The 18,802-nt window shown below is 32.0% G+C and overlaps 2 protein-coding genes across 2 annotated transcripts; both read right to left on the bottom strand.

The window, feature by feature from the left end:
- Positions 1-5,294: 5,294 nt before the first annotated feature.
- Positions 5,295-11,356, bottom strand: LOC108343247 (E3 ubiquitin-protein ligase RSL1). Its single transcript, XM_017581401.2, has 3 exons — positions 10,575-11,356; positions 9,121-9,881; positions 5,295-5,929 (listed from the first exon to the last, which is right to left on the bottom strand). Exons 1-3 carry the CDS (start codon positions 10,974-10,976, stop codon positions 5,548-5,550), a joined length of 1,545 nt encoding a protein of 514 aa, XP_017436890.1. The 5' UTR covers positions 10,977-11,356; the 3' UTR covers positions 5,295-5,547.
- A 3,330-nt stretch (positions 11,357-14,686) lies between these two features.
- On the bottom strand, positions 14,687-17,644 carry LOC108340991 (O-fucosyltransferase 23). The gene is made up of 3 exons (XM_052879378.1): positions 17,172-17,644; positions 16,859-16,913; positions 14,687-16,693 (listed from the first exon to the last, which is right to left on the bottom strand). The coding sequence occupies exon 3, from the start codon at positions 16,448-16,450 to the stop codon at positions 15,125-15,127; it is 1,326 nt and encodes a 441-aa protein (XP_052735338.1). The 5' UTR covers positions 16,451-16,693; positions 16,859-16,913; positions 17,172-17,644; the 3' UTR covers positions 14,687-15,124.
- Between the last annotated feature and the right edge of the window lie 1,158 nt (positions 17,645-18,802).

The raw sequence follows: 18,802 nt of genomic DNA, 5'->3' as shown, positions 1-18,802 counted from the left end.
GCTTTTTGATAAAAATCAATTTCCAAAATAAGTCTAATTAATTCAATTCCGGGATTGAATTTCTCGTCTTTTATTTCTAAACAAACCCAATTCTGTCATCTTTTATTAGGATTAAAATTAATGCATTAAAATTAATTTATTATTTCATCTATAATCCATTAAAGATTTGGTCTGAAAATTCCTACCAGTTTATCATGTATTTAACAAAATCCATCCATCACTAATATTTTTTTATGGGTCAACATCGAATCAGATAGTTTTTTGCAATAACAAGAAAAATAGTGGATGGGATGTCACGTGGAAAGATGATGAACACCTAGGATAAGTTTTATAACATTTCCAATAATTACTTAAAAGGCATTAATGATTTCTGACTAATTCACGATAATGATGTTTTTCTTTTTTCATTTTACCATGCATACAAGTTTAATTATTATATGAAAAAGCCCATCACCTCTTCAACGTATAGAGAAGTTGAAAAAGATGACTATTTATTACCCAGTATGTTATTAGCATTTAGTAAGGATGATGTGATTCATGTATGATATATACTTAGATAATCCACTGTGCTTATTCATTTATAACAACAACAACAACTAAAGTAACTTTTGATACCAAGCACCATAACATGGTTGTTGAAGTTTGACAGAAGGCATTGAGTTTTTTGTGTTTGGGGTAAGTTGAAAAATTGCCGTAACATGACATGTCTGGAAAACATAAAGAAATGTATAAAAGAAGAGAGTAGTACAGCAGTGGTATTCATGGTCAGAGGGTGATTGAATTGAAGAGCAACTCGTTATCCAAAACAGAGTGGGTAAATGGGAATACTCATAAAACAACCTCAAACCAAACACCAACATCTGAGGACCACTCAGCATTGGAAGTTGGAATGCGATCTAGAAACGAGCACCAAACCCAGGAGAAACGCCAAATACATACAGAATTAAGAAAAGAAGCAAAATGTGAATTTTTTTCTGTTTTTAATTAAAAGAAAAAATGTTTTTATGAAAATGTAATAGCAGTGAGAGGGGGAAAAAACAAAAATAGAGATTAGGAGAAAGGGTACGTAAGAGGGTTGTGTCAGGGTTATGAAAGTTAAGTTGGGGTAATCCGAAAAATGATTTGAGAAGAGGACAAAAAATGATGAAGAGATAGAGAGAAATTAGTATTATTGAGTGTGTGCATTGGGGAATGGGTTGTTTTGGCTTTAAGGAGAAAGGGGCACGACACGATGATGATGACAATAATAATCTGGTTGCTGCTGCTACATCTGTTACTACTGCTATCATGAGTTAATGTTTTGAAAGTGTGGTCAGTGGGGTTGGTTTCTGTGTCTCAAAACTCATCAAATAAAACTGTCCTTCAAAATCCAAATACCAACAGTGCTGTTGCTGCATTCTCTGTCCCCACTCACACCATTACCAACTTCAGCCCCACCATCTCTCTCTCTCTCTCTCTCTTCTTCCTTCCCTTTCAGTTTCATTCACAATGCACAAATCTGGTGTCCCCATGATCATCATCACCAAGGATTATCCACCATTAAATATTTATACTTTCATTTTCATCTACTTTTTCTTTTCAATTTTTTCTTAAATTTTCATTTCATTCTTAATATATAGGATTAATGTAACTAGTATTCGGAGGAGATTATCGGATTTTCGAATTTTTTTCATTTTTATTCTATGATACGTTTGTTCAAACTTCGATACAGATTCTATAATTTTCGATTCTGATGTCAATCTATAATTGACGATTATTGAAAATATAAAACATCAATATAATATAAACAGACAATAAATTTGTAAACCTTCAATTTTTATGATTTTTTTGTTCAACTTTATTCCATATAAAATTTAGACTACTTGAATTTTCTATCATAAATATAAATGCTTTTTTTTTCATGAATCACTCCTCACTATTATGTTGAGTTCTATTCTGAAACTCCCTGAAACTTATATTTATCCAAACAGAAAGAAAAACCAGACATATTAAGAAAATCTGAATTTATGAATTAGATATACTTCAGATTTTGTTATGATAACAAGAGTACTATAACTGTCACTAATGAAATGATGACAATATGAGCAGAGCACATAAGAAGAGAAATATTTCATGACTACGTAACTTAATTACAGTTCATATATAAAGCAAACAAAAATTGAAATATCGCTAAAATTTTATTTGTAGTATATTTTCAAAAGAGAAAAACAAAACAGTATAATCAATATAAGATTATAACTTTTTTGATAATTTTGCCAATTTCAAAATTTGAATGTGTAAAAACTAATTGGGTATGTTAAACGCATAATATATATAATATATGTGTTTACTTTGAGTAATGTATGCGTATCAAAAACATAATCTGGTTCAGGCATGTGTTGTCGAGAAAAAAAACCATTTTATTGAAAAGAACATATTTCCTGGTAGCTCAGCCTAGCATTACGAGGCATGCCGAAATCGATGTACACCGCATGTAGACAGCAATTGGAACAGTGATACAATTAACTGTATTTCTATAAAAAGAAACACTTTAAAAATGTATTTATATAAATTAACAATTTAAAGATTTCTAAATTATTACTTAATTAAAAATCTGGCAACTTATATTGAAATAATCAGAGAGCAGCAGATCGCGGATTTTGGGGAGTTTGCCGTGGCTTCTGGTGGTGCTTCTTGAAACTCCGACACACTTATCAGAATCCCGTGCCGCACCACATAATTCAAACACGAAAACTAAATCATCGTAAAGGTGAAGCCGAGATACTTATATTATTACAAGCTCAGTTTTTTTACTTTGATTTTTTTTCTAAGATGTTTAACTTTTTTTTATTAGAGTTAAATTTTGAGATAAAAATAGTAATTAAAAGAGGGAAGGAGAAGGTGTCGGCTGCATAGGTGGAAACGTGGAGAAAAATGAGAGTGATGATATGAAGAAACAAAAACGAAAGAAAAAGTGGAAATGGAGAGCAATAAACGTGACATGACGTGAAAAATGAATGGAAAAAGAAGAAAAGGGAGTGATTGAAAAGTTGACCATAGAGAGAGCAATGAAGATTTTGCACAGTGAAGCAACGTTGTGATGGGAAAGGAAGGATTGAAATTGGACTAGTTGGTTGGGTCTTATCATGTTTCTGCCACGTTTCCTACGTTGGACGCGGTTTCAACGTCAACATTATCAAATTCTTCCAAAATTGTTTTAATCCATTAATTTCAAATCCTTTGACTTCTTACTCCAGCACAACCATTGTTGATAGATAATTCCTTTTATACATCCCCCACAATTTGGAACAAAAATGGCAGACCCAACACATAAGTTGCACTTGCTTATCTTATCTTTTTAATTTCTGCGTCACACTGTTCAATTAACATCGAACCATCTCACTTGTGTCACAATCATTAGTGGATTTAATTGTTCAAGACTTTTCTTCAACGTTTCTCTTTCAGATATTTACCACTCACTTTATTTATTTTTTAATATGTACATACTACACTCCATAACAACTAACTGCAACATCAACATGTTTCAGATTAGCTAAGACTAATGCCTTCAATCTTTCATATTACATATAAGATGCCGTTGCAATTAGATCTCAAACTTCGTTAGCACAAGAGTCGATACGAGATTTTTAACACATTTTCTCATGTCGAAATATATATATATATATATATATATATATATATATATATATATATATATATATATATATATATATATATATATATATATATATATATATATTGAGTGTGAGACTAGATATTAATGAATGATTTGACTGATAGCGGATGAAGCAACATATCCAACAAATAACAAATATCACTAGGATAGGTTTTAACCTAACTCTGATACTATGTTAAAAAATGAACTTTAAATCTAATTTAACTTTACAAAATCGACTTATAAAAAGAAGTTTACATACATAAATAAAAAATGACTTAAAAGAAGGGACACATGAAGTCGAAGTCAAAATTGTAAACTATGAATGAAAATGTACTCAAAGTTTGGTCGAGAGGATTAGGCGTGATCATTAGTCAAAATTTTCAGAAGAATTTGCAGATTCTATTTTTCCAAGCACTTTTTTTTTCATTTAACGTGTAATTTGGTGTCGTATGTTTGCTTGTCAAAAATAAGTCCACATAATCATAAATGCTCAATTGACAAATTTACAAGTATACAAACACAATGATAACTAAATCGTTGAACCGGTCACTTCAACGGGTCAACTATACAAATTGTTAATGGGTTTCACATGACTATGTTTGCAAATATTTAACATCATTGTAGTGTATCTAATGGTAAAACTATAAGATAAAAGAAATTTCATGAACATGAAATAATTTAGTTTGGAAGCTAAATTCTGGTTTATCTCAAGCTTTATTACAGTGACCATGCATGTTTTGCTGGTTGCTCAAATTGTAGAGTGTTTCATTTTATTCAAAGGTGGCTTCGCTGTATGTTTGATACACTAGCAACAAGGTCAAATTAACATTACTAGTTTCATCATTGTTGGAGATTGTAATCATCACTCATCCATGATCCATCTCTGTCTTTATTTTCTCATTTTAATGATGTGGTTTGACTGTGTGTTAAAACATAAGGGTTGTGTAATCCAGCTGCTATACTTTATCTGCATCTACTTTGCATATTTCGATTTTAATGGCGATTCTGGCATGAGTTTCACCTTTAAAAGTGAACAAGTTGAGTAATGTACAGCTAAAACACCTTACTATTATCTAATAAAGAATTTTTTTGGATTGAGTTTTTCTTTGTGATTCAATTCTAATTACTGATGTTTTCATCAAGAGTCTGACTAGCTTTTATGCACACATTTTCAATGCAACCATATTCCAAGTAAATTTTCTCCATTTTATCACGTGCCAGCTTTAATCTTTAAAAGTAGGATAGGCTAAAACCGTGCATGTCCTATTCAAATTTTTTAGCATTCGAGGAAAATTGCTGCCGACCTTTTTCCATCTAGTTTATTTGGTAAAAAACATTGTGGGTGTGAATGAAAGTTTTAAGAACATGTTAAATTCGTGTAACACATGCGTGTTTCAAGTTTTAATTGTGAAATAGGTGACATTTTGTGTTTGTTAAAACATAACTCGTCCTTAAGTTGTAGTCAGCAACATTTTTTATACAACATTTATCCCTTTTAATTTGTATACCTATCATTTGAATTCTTTTTAATCTTCATGTATATCTTTTTTAATATCATTCCATCTTTGTCAAAGTTACAGAGATTGAAAATGGTTAAAAATAATATATATGAGAACTAAAATAGACAACTATCGTGTGAGAAGACTAAAAAAAGTTTGTTTAACTATAAAACCCAACCAAGTAGTTTGTTTAACATTCTTTTCAATAAGAAGGAAAAGGGTGTGAGCAAAATAAAAGTTAATTGACTAACACTGTATTCTTCCCAGTAAAAAAAGAAGCAAAGATGTTTTCACTCCCAAGTTTCCCCTTCTGCAACCTCTCAAAACTTTAGTTGAGATTGAAAGTTGATGAGCTTATTAGGTAGAAAAGTCTATGATCTATCACAGTTTTCATTGAATGTAATCTTCATAGTAGTTGTCACTTATCACAGACACAAATCTCTCTAGCCATGGAAGTTGATGTAGATCCTTCATGGGGTCTACATAGGAATCTGTACAGCGAGGAGGAGACTGGTAAGGATTGTGGTCACTGAGACTGAAACCGCCGGCCAGAAACCTCTGAATCAGCGCAAGCTGTGATCTTTCCTGGTCTGAGTATGCATCCACGATCATGGAGAGAGAGTTGAATGTCTCCCATGCCCATTGTTCTGATTCTTGAAGAGAGTGTGCCACTGAGTTTTCTGAGTTACTTTCATCCCAATATGCACATTGGCATGTTTGTTGCCCTTCTCGGTATTCCGCACCACAAGAATAGCAGAACTCATGACCACACCTGAAATGAAGACAAGTGCACATAAAACAATTAGAAAAGCTTAAAAGCTATAACAGAGCTTGGATAAACTTGTGATAGTGAGATTCCTCCTAGTGAGGCTTTTTCGTTCTCTTTTTGTTTCCTCTAGGAACAGAGCTGATAAATCGGGTTGACACTTCATGTTATAGTAATGAAATTTCACCAATCAATCATATCATCATTAACCTAAACATACAACATATTTTAGATCCAAGAACAAGGTTGGAACCAGAAACACACACATCAATCGACTTAAACAAGAAATAAAGACCAATCTATACAGAAAAAGAATCTAATAAAATGGGTCAAAATTTAAGAAGTATAAACCGATAAAATGATACTAGTTCTAAGAAAAAAATAATCTTATTATTATCGAATATGGAACTTGATGATGAATCAATAATCTAGTAACAATATGGTATGTTTCATGGAAAATGGAGCAATTGATGATTTGCATAGTTTAATGTATGACTGAGCTGTGAGGCTCTTTTCCTGGTCTAGAACTGATCTGGGTAAAAAGTGTATATCCTTACAGAAAGACCCAATTGATATATTAGTAGTTTATTTCATTGATTTGCACCAGATTCAAATGAATATCCAACATCAAATTTTTGGTTTGATCATCTACAGCAGCACCCTTCAAATCATCTTATCCAACTACCATCTTTTGAATGAAGTGGATGTGAAAAGACCGTGGATTAGGTTAATAATTAGAAGCAAACAGAAAGGGATTAATTGACAGCCCACTGTTGAATGTGATGAGCTACATAATGGAGGAGAGATCTAGAAATATAACCTCCAAAAAGTCAAGGAGAAGGTCCAATTTTGATCCCCTTTTGACCAGAAAGTCTACTGGTTTTTCCAAGGTTTTCATTTAACAAAGATAGAGGTTCATTGCAATAGTCAAGGACTGATGTAATTTAACTGATTCATTTCATTTTGGATTTTAAAAACAACCAATTATTTTAAACTTAAATTAAGTTTTAAGTTCCTTACAAATTTGGGTATTTTCAATTGAATCCCAATTAATTTTTGTGTTTACTGAATCTTCAAATTTGTTATATTTTTCAATTGAAACCTTGCAGATTAATTTTTCCATAAACACATGGTTGTTATCTTGCTCATGTCATCTTGCTTACTTGTTAATTCCACATGTCAAGAAATGCGAACTTTTGATAGTTTTCAATATCTAATCATCCTAGATACTTCAGAATCAATTGGTTTAATTTCATCCAGCCTACCAGCATTTGAATTTGGAATCTTAATCATATAACCATGATCCATCTTATAGTCCTCAGCCTGCATGTCCCCTTTCTTAGGACTTACCGCTGAATAAGCCTGAAAAACTTACAACTTTGACGCAGAGCCCATCACAAACCCACATGTTAATAGTCTCTAACAAATAAAACTTTCAAAATCAAATAACCAAATAAAAGATTGTCTTGGAACAAATCCTATTACGAATTCTAGCAGATTTCAGGTTTGCTTCCAAAAAGCCTTCACTAGCTTTTTTGGATTTCAAAACTACTTTCCAGTCCTAAAACCTGATCCACCTCTGCCACCAGGGCTGATCCCTTCCCAATTCCAAATTCATGTAGGAATGTGTTACTTGTGCTGGCCATTTCATATTTTATAATTTTCATAAGAACATTAAACATGCCAAGAAACAAATAGTAAAAGTAGAGATTGGGTTCAAACCCATGAGTCAACCCGACTCACGATGAGTTCCAGCTGGGTTAGGATGAAAAAAATTCAACTTTTTCAAATGTGAATTAAAATGAACCAGGCTCACTTAACCCGTGAGTTAAACAAATTTGAGTCAGGTTGAAGGTAAATTGACCTGTAACCTACCAACAACAATCTCGTATTATTTTTTTAAAATTTTTTCATAAGCTTTTTATCATAACTACTTACTACTTCTAATTATGTAGGTTAACAATTTGATATTTTTAAAGTCTAAAATGTTGCTCAATAGTATTTAAATAATTTGGATGTGTAGTTTATTTTTTTGTCAAATTATGCATGTTGACACTATAATTTTCAACTAGTATCTTTATAATAATGTTTGGTGAAATAGGTTAACAATTTGATTCTACTGTTATAAAAAAAGTGTCAAATCAATCCACTTTTGATTGTATTTTAATAATATATAAAACAAATTGGAAAAACAAAAATATCCTTTAAGTGTGTCAACCCATCAACCAATGGTGGGTTGAACCAGGTTAAAAAATTTCTAGTACACAAAAAGTGAACCGAGTTGAGCTGACTCATTTTTAAATCGAGGCAGGTGAGTTAGGTCGGTCCACTTTGACACTCCTAAGTAAAAGATTAATTTATGTATTTATATAATAGTTTAAAACAAACTACTCACATCCTTGCCTGCCATGTGCCACAACCAAACCAATTAGCCATTTATCATCTAACAGACTATATATTGTAGGGACAACTGCGTTTTAGTTTTTTTGCTTCAATTGTTTTAAAACTATTTGGATTTTATTTATTAAAAAAGAAATAAAAATTCATCATTCTAAACTATGCTCACATATACGCAATTCAAGCATCCATTATCTAATTGTTACCTAGAGAACCAGATCAGTTTAATTCTGCAGCATCAGCTCATGTATTAAATTGAATACAATCTGAAACTAATACTGAGGTGACAAAATTGCACAGACACACATACGGAGTTAATATAAATATGTTCAGGCCAAACAATTATATTTACTTTATCTCCGTTAAGCTCGGACCTACTATCATTTAGCAGGATCACACTATCAACCAATCTCTCTCTCTCTCTCCTGAGCCTAAAAATGATCACTTAATAATTGTCAGTCTTTATTTAGTTCAAAGTTACAATACATTCAGATTTCAAATGTTCTAACACTCAATCTGAAAATTAACTAAGGCCTAGAGATTACATACAGTTACATTTTACCTTTCTAGTGCACAGAACTTCCTCATGCATAATCATAAAAATGAAATGAGACACCATAGACAAACAAGGAAACAGAACTTGCATACAACACTGTTTTAAATAGGCAGATCCCTCTCTCACTTCTTAACATGTAAATTTCTATAATATATTGCTCTACTTTCAATATACTAGTTTGACAGCATACATCTAAGCAGAATTCAGGTTTGCAATATAAATAACCAACAGTTTTGTATCTTACCAGCATGTCATGTGGTAACAGCCTTGAGTAAGTTCAATCACTGTACGACATTGTTGACAACGCTTCCACCTCTTATTTTGAGCAAGACGGTGCAAGGATATGTCAGAAGCATCCCTCTCGTCCTCTGGCAGATTCTGGAATTCTACACAATTCATAGAAGAATGCCAAGGAACCTTACAGTCCACGCAGATGAACCTCTTACAAACAGGACACTCGATACAAGAATTGTCAGACTGACTTGATGAACTTGTCCTAGCTGATAAACATTCATGAGAATCAAGGAGAACAGAACAATTTGGAAATGGGCAATAAATTCTATCTGAATTGTCAATATTGGCTTGGGAAACAGCTTTCTCCAGTGATTCAAATGAGGTGAATGGAAGAAAAGACCTGCACTCAGTTGCAGAGATGCAATACTTGCACCCTGGTTGAGGGCATTTTATAGGAACTTGAGATGATTGTACTTTACCATCGGCATAGGCCCTCAAGCAATGTGAACAGAATGTGTGCGAACATTTCAGGGTAATCATAATTAGCACTGGCTTGTCATCACAGCAAATAGAACAGTTCTTAAGCAATCTCTCACCACTTATGGGGAAAGTGACTAGCCCAATAGCTACTTTGGCCAAATGCAGTGGCTGCTCAAGATCAGTAGACGGTATAAGCTTTAAAACAAAATCTTCAAAATTATTGGCAAGTTCCAGAATCCTTTCTCTCAATGCCATCAAAAGAGGCATGTCCATTTTCTTCCCAAATGTTATCTGTCAAAATATTCACATTCAAACGGAAGGATAGTTAAAGACAGGTGACCTGGAAATAGCCACAAAAACACATTAAAGAATCATAATAGGTTTACTCGCACAAGTCAAAATAATGTCAATCAATGTTTCTAAAACAAATTTAGAATGTACGTTATTCTAAATATTTAAATGTTAAACATGCATGAAAAGGTCTTAAACACATAAATGAAAAATATTAAAGTCACCTTTTTCAGCTGTTATAGAAAAAGGTAATTGCAGCTCAAATTTAATCATGGTATTTGCTGTTCAAACTGAATCACAGTGTGCCTGCTAAAACGCGTCCCTCTAAAATTTCTTATATACAGGCTAAAGAAACAAAAACAAAAAGGACACCCAAACAAACAAAAAGATAATAAGAAGTAAATAACAGACATCTCAGGCACAGTATGAAGATAAAAATTAAGAAATGGAAACACCATCCCATGTTTGTGCAAACCCAACAATAGCGCAAGGCCTAAATAATTCTTATCTCAGTGTTCATCCATACAAGGAACAAGAACACGGAGGTATAGCATGCCAATAGATGTAGATATTTCATACAAGTGATTTCCAATTTTGGCATCCCGTGGTTTCTAGATCTTCATCAATTTATGAAGAGGCCATAATCATATCATAAAATAAACAAATATTGAAATCAAACACTGAAATGCTAACCTGATCATGCAACAACTCGGAATCTGTGAAAGCATAAACCCTGCGGATCTTTTTCCGCACAGCTTCCAGCAAACCATCCAAGAGTGCCAAAGAGTCAACCACAGACTCCTCCGCATAAAAGTCAAGTTTTTTCTGCACCCTTATAGTAGGAAGCCCTGGTGACCTTTCCATTACAACTCCAATTCCAGAAAACCCAGAACTTGGATTTTCAACCCCAGCCATTGACAACCCTTTGAAGAACATTTTCACTGAAAATTCATCAAGCTCGTCCTTCAACCCTCCCACCACAGCCTCCTCAGTCTCTTTCCACGCTTCCTCGTCTTCATCTCCACAACAACTGCAAAACTCATCTTCCTCCTCCTCTCTTCCAACGTTAACACCTAAAACACCCTGATCGCCCATTTCCCCAACAAATCACCCTCGGAACTTCAATTTGCCATTGCAACAATTAACAAAACCCCAGCCCGACCCATCAACAAATCGATCTAAAAGATCTTTCTTTTTCTCATATTACAAAATTTCACATCAAAATAAAATAGCCCTTTTGGGAAGACTGTGAGAGCAAAAAGAAATCAAATAAAAAATGGAGCGAGAGTAGCCATTGACTTTGATTGAACGGTAGGTAACTAAACAATGAGAATAAGAGAAGAGAGAGAAAGGAAAAGGGTATCATGTAAAAGAGATGAAGCTTCGAAATTCCACACTCCTTATCTGGTTAGAATTTGGTGTTATTATTCTTTTGAGCAGTGATTCTCAACCAGTGTCTGCAACAGAATAAAAACCCTAATAATCTAAAAGACGACAAAATCATCGGCTTAACAACCCTTCTTACTCGGATTGATTAATATTAACTATTATTTATTAATATTAATTTGACATACCCATCAAAAATAATGATAATTAATATAAAAAACAGCCAATGAGTGCGTGTGAGAGAGAAAGCACAATGCCTTGTTTTCGGCGTATTATTAGTAACTAATATATCATTTAAGTTTGACTTATTCTACAACTTCGATTTATTTTGGATTATTATATTTGGAATATTTATTAATTATATTAATGCTATTTTTATTTAATTCTTATCATTCTTTTCCATTCACCAATACTTGAATCTCAACTAAATCTAGTTCTCTCTAAACCACATTTTTTATAATTAAAGATTAAATTTGATTTATTACTTAAATTTTGAGACTTTTATGTAGTTTAACTCCTATAGAAAAACAGATTCATGTCCGAAAACTATTTACATAATTTAAAAACATTATATAGTTAATAATAAATATGATTTATATTCCATTAAAAAATGTAACCTATGTCCTATTATAAATAGAATTTTTTACACTAGAATTTGTAAAAATACACTTTCTTATAATTTTGTATTGCTCTCGTATGTAATAAGAAAAAATAGTTCATTAATTAAGGCTAAACTTAACATATTTTCTAAATTACAAAAAAAATAACGAAATTTGAAATAAATTTTATCGACGTGAAATGTTTGTCTGGCGTTACGGTCTCTTAATCACAGACGACATAAACACGGTCTTGCATTCTCCTATGTTTGCGGATTCCACTGCATGTACAAAACTGCTATTTCACTTCAATCATTTTATTTTTCTTTTTTATTAAACATATTTTGTAAATTCAATTTAATTCAACTCTACTTAATTTACTTTTATTGTCATTTTAATTGGAATAATGCTCGAAATTAAAAAAATGACACCATATACGAATTAGTTTGGCGTCAAATATCATACCAACGTATAATATAGTTCAGAATATATATATATATATATATATATATATATATATATATATATATATATATATATATATATATATATATATATTTAATTCTTAGACGAGTTGCTTATAATCTCTTTGTATTCGACTTTTAAATAATTAAGCTTAATAAAAAGTTCAAATGAGTTTATTTAACTTAATAAATAAACTTAAAAAAATTGTCTTAAAATCTAGAGTAAAACAAACAAGGTGTAACCTTAACTAAGAAACAAAATAAAATAATAAGATTATTAGAGCATATAAAACAAAATACTTAATTTTTTAACATTGAATTTTTCGTACACTTGATCAATACTAATTAAGTGTAAAGTAATAATTACAATAAACAATATTTTGATCCATTAATTGAGTCTCTCAAACTATTCGATTTATGGTCTTAACGTTTTGTGGTCCAAGGAAAATATAAATAAGATCTCGTTATATTTAAATATTTTAAAATATGAATATATTATACAATTGTATTTTCAAGAAAAAAAAATACATATAAATACATGTTTACAAGGTATGCGTGACAATATGAATCGAGGACATACCTAACTTCTTTTTTTCAGTCTGAGTAAAGAATGAAAAAATATTCAATTTAAAATAAGCAAATTTATGTTTTTTCAAATTTATTTTAGATTTTTCACTTATTTATTTTAAAATTATATTTTTATCTTCATAATTTAACCTTCGTATCTTTGTCTCTCCAGTAAAATGTTCTAACTCTATTATTTTATCTTAAAACTAACATATTTTTCCTAATTAATATATTAATTTTTAGCTTATTTTTTATAATTTTTGAGATTTCTTTTGAAAGTCGAATAATATTTTTTAACAATTCCTAAATCCAAGATCTGATTTCCTACATCATAATTTATTTTATATTTTTTCGTAGTTTTTCAAAATAATTTCGATTGCAACACATTTCGATTAACTCAATAATTTGTTAGAAGTCTCCACAAATAAAAACTATTTGTTGTTAGAAGTCTCCCCAAATAAAAAACCTTATGTGAATAGTTTTTTTAGAGACACTAAATCAAACTATGACCCCAGTTATCAAATAAACAAATATATGAAAAAATCAGTATAAAAATTTAAAAAATAAGCACAAATTATTCACTGATTATGTTATGTTACCAAATACCAACTTAGACATCATATAATATCAAAGTACTTAGTTTCAACATGATTAGGTGACCAAGAAAAAGAAAAAAGGGCCATGATAGATAAAGAACAAGTTTTGGTCTTTTCATCAAAGAAAAGGGTAGCATGCGTTATTATAGAATATGAACACCATCACCCACTTTGATTTCCATAATCACCAACACCATGTTAGCATAAATACATAAGCAGAAAATACAAATCTTTCTAAATTGAATTTATCACTCTGACAACAAAATTTTAATCAAAGACTAATTGAAAGTGGAGGTATCTTTATAAATACTTCATTGTCTGAAAACAAAAAATAACATCCAAAAGACCGAAAAAGAGAGGATTAAAAGCATGAAGTATTCTTAGTCTTATAGAATTATCCGACCTTGGAAGAACATTAGTAATTTGCCAAAACAAAATGTTGAAAACATCAACAAAATGCGTTTGAAATCCCACGTGACATCGGACACTAATATTGGTAAATACTTACGTATATATTTTTCAGTTTTCCATATATGTATCTGCCTAAGTTCAATTTTCATACATTAAAAAGTTTTAAAATATGAAAATTTTATGAATGGCAGGTTATCACACCAGATATAGAAAAATGCAAAAGAAAGTCATCCTTCATCTACCTTTCAATTCTTGTTTCCTCATGATTATAATAACTTCTAACTTGTATTTCAAAGGACTATCTGGAAGTGTCAACCAGAAGAAAACTTCTGAACCGAAAGGTTAGGTATCTCACATAATTATTATGAGACCAACTTTTAGATCTAAAATAAAAGATTCACTGCACCACCTAAAACAGTAGCTTCATTCCTCAACTGCAAGTCACCATCCAACAACTCTGTTATGGCCTCCTATGTTATTAATTTTTGGCTAAGATCAGGAAAAGATTGCACTTCCTGTGCCTTTTTAAATAAATTATTCTACTGACATGAATACACAAGTCAAACATGGCTGTGAGAAAAAAGATGAACTACAGGAATTTGGAAAACAATAATGCAAAATATTATTTCATTCTTTTTGGAAAGAAAATGTATGAATTGGGTCTGGAGGACTTGTCAGAATCTCAGGTTGCATTACCAAGAGAAATCAAATTCATTCTTTTACGGGCTGAGTTTTTTCATTTTTTCACCAACTACATTTGCAGAAAATCATTTCTAAAGATGGAATTTTTCACTTCCTGCGAAAGAACTAAATGAGGGTCCACGTTTTTTTTCTTTAATAACTAAAGAGCAGGCTCTGTTCTCTTAAATGTACAACAAAAGTAGACACGTCCGGAGCATACACTTATAGACCTCTCCCACACGTGAACCCTATCCACCAACAGTAACACTTCCCTAACTGTAGACACACAACGTATACAGAAACCAAAACCTACCCTTCCGTTTTTTAACGACCAAACCCTGCCACAACTGAGAAATTTGTTTCAAAATAATGGGTTCAATTTAAACAACGAGAACTGTACCTTAAGTGTGTATTCTCTACATCAAAATCCTTCCTTTTGAGTGTGCCGTTCATGCCCAGAAGTGAAAATGTTGAGCCAAGAAAAAGGGGCTCTTTCTACTCTGAAAGTGTGAAGCAGGAATGATTAATTAAACAAGGCACTGTTAACAAGAGATGTGATTGGTGCCATAGCTGATAGATTGAAGACTTGATTCTGACATGTTTGTAACCCATCTCTTTGGACCATTTGATGTTACTGGTATGTTGTAAGCATAAGAAGGCCATCTTACATTTTCCCCACACAAGTTGGTGCCATTCATTCTTATCATCTTCTGTGTTCTTTCAAGAACTATAAGACTTGAAAATGTGGAGAAACTGTTTCCCACAAAGGTATCAGCTCTTAAACACACTTCATAGTCGATTGCAGACTGAATTAAATAGGGATACTTCTTGTAAATTCCATCGACACCAAGTTTTTTCTTCTCAAAAGGAACAAACCCATCTTCCCAACCTTCAAGTATGGAAGAATTGTTGAGGAGTTTATCAGCAACAGCAAGATAAACAACAACCGGAGTCTTCAAACCAGCAATGTTCCTGACTCTTTCCACTATCTCTTTCTTGCCACTGCAGATTTTATTCGTGTTCAATCGCCGCTCTAAATTTTTACAGTGAATCATCCAATCAATTTCTATCCTCATGTGGACAGCAACATATGGAAGGGGTTGAAAAGAAGGACCATCATCGGTGATATTGCTCTGAATTTCCACTGCTTGAGTGTTGCCTGTTATCTTTCTTCCAACAGCTCTAATCCTAGACACAACCCTGTCTACTTCCTTAGCAATCTCTTCTGTCAAATACAGGCACTCAAAAATCCTTGCATAGTCCTTCACAGGCCAATGATCATGCCACAGGAAAGGGTTCTTCCCTACAATCCGAATTACCTCGTGGTCATCAAAAGAGCCCTTGCCATGCTCCTTCAATTGTGACAAATCTCTCTCCACTGTCCACCTCCTGCCACTTCCCTTTTCCATTTCCAGCACTTCTGTTCTATTCAAGACATCTGAATAGCGCCCCAACCGGACAAAACCATGGCAAAGGCTATTGAACTTCTCAAATTGGAATATCTTGTCAAAGGAAATAGGTTGCAAGAGGTCCATTTCTTTGTAAAACAATGAGGCACTAAGGCTTGGCATCAACAATGTTCTGTTCAGCATTCTAGCAGTAAGACAGGCCCTTGCAAACGCAATCTTCTGGTTGTTTAATCCCCACACAATCTGAGGAACCACCAAAAACTTATCTTGTCGTATTCCAAAGTCAAAATTCAACAATGGAGTGCGGATATATACAAGGTTGCTCCATTCAATCCCGTCAAAGCCAGGGAAGGATGGAAACAACAGCGCTCTAAGAATCAAAACAGTAACAAGGAAGACCATACATTTGCTCGTTACTGAATTCATTGCGCCGGTCAAGAACTTCGACAACATTTCCATGTAAAATAACGATTCACTCTACCATGCAAAGCATCACCAGTTTTTTACTTTAACATAAAAACTCAGATTACTGCATCACTTACAAAATTTATAAACATAGGCCATGAGAAACCATGCCAACAAATTCGAAGGTAAAGATCCAATTTTGATAGACCCCACAATCTGACTCGACTGATGATACAAAAGGAATAACGAGAAAAGCAACAACTTTGCAACAGAGGGTTCCCCTCCAACGATGAATATCTACAAAAGAACAAAGAAAAATCACAAGAATCAGCTATGAAATTGTGCTGCTACAAAATCGGCTTCTGATTATAATATTCAGCGATACAAATTAGAAATTAGATGCATGTGAAAAAGAAATGAGAGACATGTGAATGCTGGTGAGAAAACCATCACAGGTAATACCTCTTCTGCCCTGCCTGTCTCCAGCTCTTTCCAGCCTTTTCGAACACACTTTAATCTATTTAATAAGATCAACGTTAATATTAATATTAATATTAATATCAATGTCAACTTGGGCTGCTTTTTTGTGATGTAGATAAATTTTAAAATATTTAACTTTTTGTTATACAAATAAGTATTTACAAATCCACAGTCTATAATATATATATTTATATATATAATATACAGTACTAAGCAGTTCAACGGTTCTAATCTCCATCTTATCTTGTTGAACATATAAACGCTGCGCTAATATCAAAGAGCTGAAGACACGCACCCAGAAATCCGAAAAGCAAAGGAGACACGAGACACATCGAGAAGTGCATGTCCTGTGGAACCAACGATGAAGTAAAACAAACGACATTTAATGAGGATTTTCGTTGGCGTGTTAAAGCCATAACAGCGTCTGTGTTGGTTTTTTCACCTTTGGAAAGAAAGTTTTGAATGAGCGACGAAACGACCGTGTTTTAGGGCTGTGGGGTACACGAGAAAGCATCCCAGAGAAAAAAAAACAAAATGGGTGCGATGAGAGAGGCAAAAGGAAGCAGCTTGAACGAAATGAGAAGTAATGAAGGGTGGAGTGTTGGGAAGAGAGAAGAAAAGACAAGAAAAGTTGGTAGGAAGAAACAATGGCACAGATACAGAGAAGGGAAAAGGCATAAGATAAGGAACAAAAACATTTAAAAAATGAAAAAGTAAAAGAGCAAGGAATGAAGTGGACAAGTCAGATTGGATGTTGCAGACGCCATTGTTACAGCTTTACACAGCCAAAAACCCTTAAACTTTCTAAAGAAAAATTCATACATGGCAACCTTCAAGTTTCTAACCACGCCATTTTTACTTTCTAATTTTGCATTTTCAAATAAATAATTGTGTGATTTGAGATGCTCTGAAATGGGATTTTGTTTTTGTTAATTAGAGTTATAAAAGATTGGATTCGGTATTTTATTTTAAAGTCAAAATTATAATTTTGAGATTTGACTTTTATACAACTTTTTCATTGAATTTCAACGAAATTTAAGACTCCAAAATTATAATAATAAACTAATATGTATACTTTTATTGAAAATGTATTTTTGTATAAAAAAACTATATAAATTAATTATATTGGAGGTTTTATTTATCAGTATACTTATATTAAAATAAAAACTGTAAAAATATTTCTAAAATAATGTGATATATTCATAAAAATAACTCGCTAAATAAATGTATCTTTAAACTAGGTAGCTCGTGGAAAGTTTAATTATAAGATTCGTCAATGATAACCTTCCACATTAGTAACCATAACTTATCATTGAAAACAAAAACAAAAAATATTATTAATTTAATTCGTGAAAATATGTGATTTATTAAAAAAATATAAGTTTAGTTTTTAGTTTGATTAACGTTTGATTATTTATCTATATTAAATTAGTATCCAATCTCGTTCCATTACCTTAAGTACCAAAAAAACCTTTTAAAGCATTTTATGCACATTCTCTCAAACCTAAGATTTAACGTACTGTCAAACACATCAAACTCCAACCCAAAGAAAGAATGGAAGATAAATGGTGAAGAGGATAAAAAAAGGAAAACGGTAGAAAAAAACCAAAAGAATTATAGGAGTAAAAATAATTCATTTTATCGTGACACATTATAAACAATACAAATTTAAAAGAATAACATTAAATCTGAAAAAAATAAAAACTCAATTAAATAAAAAATAAATGTAAAAAAAATTATACTAAATATGAAATTTTGAATATGCAAACCAAATTATTAATTAAATTAAATATATAACACAAAAATACAAGTGCTCTACCATAAAAAGAATAACATGGATAATTATTTTTATTGTATGTATAAAGATTATATATGTTTTACTCTAAAAAATATATATATTTTTTACTATGTACATAGTGTAACATC

Source organism: Vigna angularis, chromosome 6 (assembly GCF_016808095.1).
Source record: "Vigna angularis cultivar LongXiaoDou No.4 chromosome 6, ASM1680809v1, whole genome shotgun sequence".
Taxonomy (NCBI): Eukaryota; Viridiplantae; Streptophyta; class Magnoliopsida; order Fabales; family Fabaceae; genus Vigna; species Vigna angularis.
This window is presented reverse-complemented; position numbering and strand designations above follow the sequence as displayed.

Excerpts from the sequence above, each read along its gene's own strand:
- LOC108343247 (XM_017581401.2), bottom strand. The coding sequence starts at position 10,976 with ATGGGCGATCAGGGTGTTTTAGGTGTTAACGTTGGAAGAGAGGAGGAG. Across the intron at positions 9,882-10,574 it reads CCGAGTTGTTGCATGATCAG|ATAACATTTGGGAAGAAAAT; the intron begins GTTAGCATTTCA and ends ATATTTTGACAG. Across the intron at positions 5,930-9,120 it reads TGTTACCACATGACATGCTG|GTGTGGTCATGAGTTCTGCT; the intron begins GTAAGATACAAA and ends TCTTCATTTCAG.
- LOC108340991 (XM_052879378.1), bottom strand. The coding sequence starts at position 16,450 with ATGGAAATGTTGTCGAAGTTCTTGACCGGCGCAATGAATTCAGTAACG.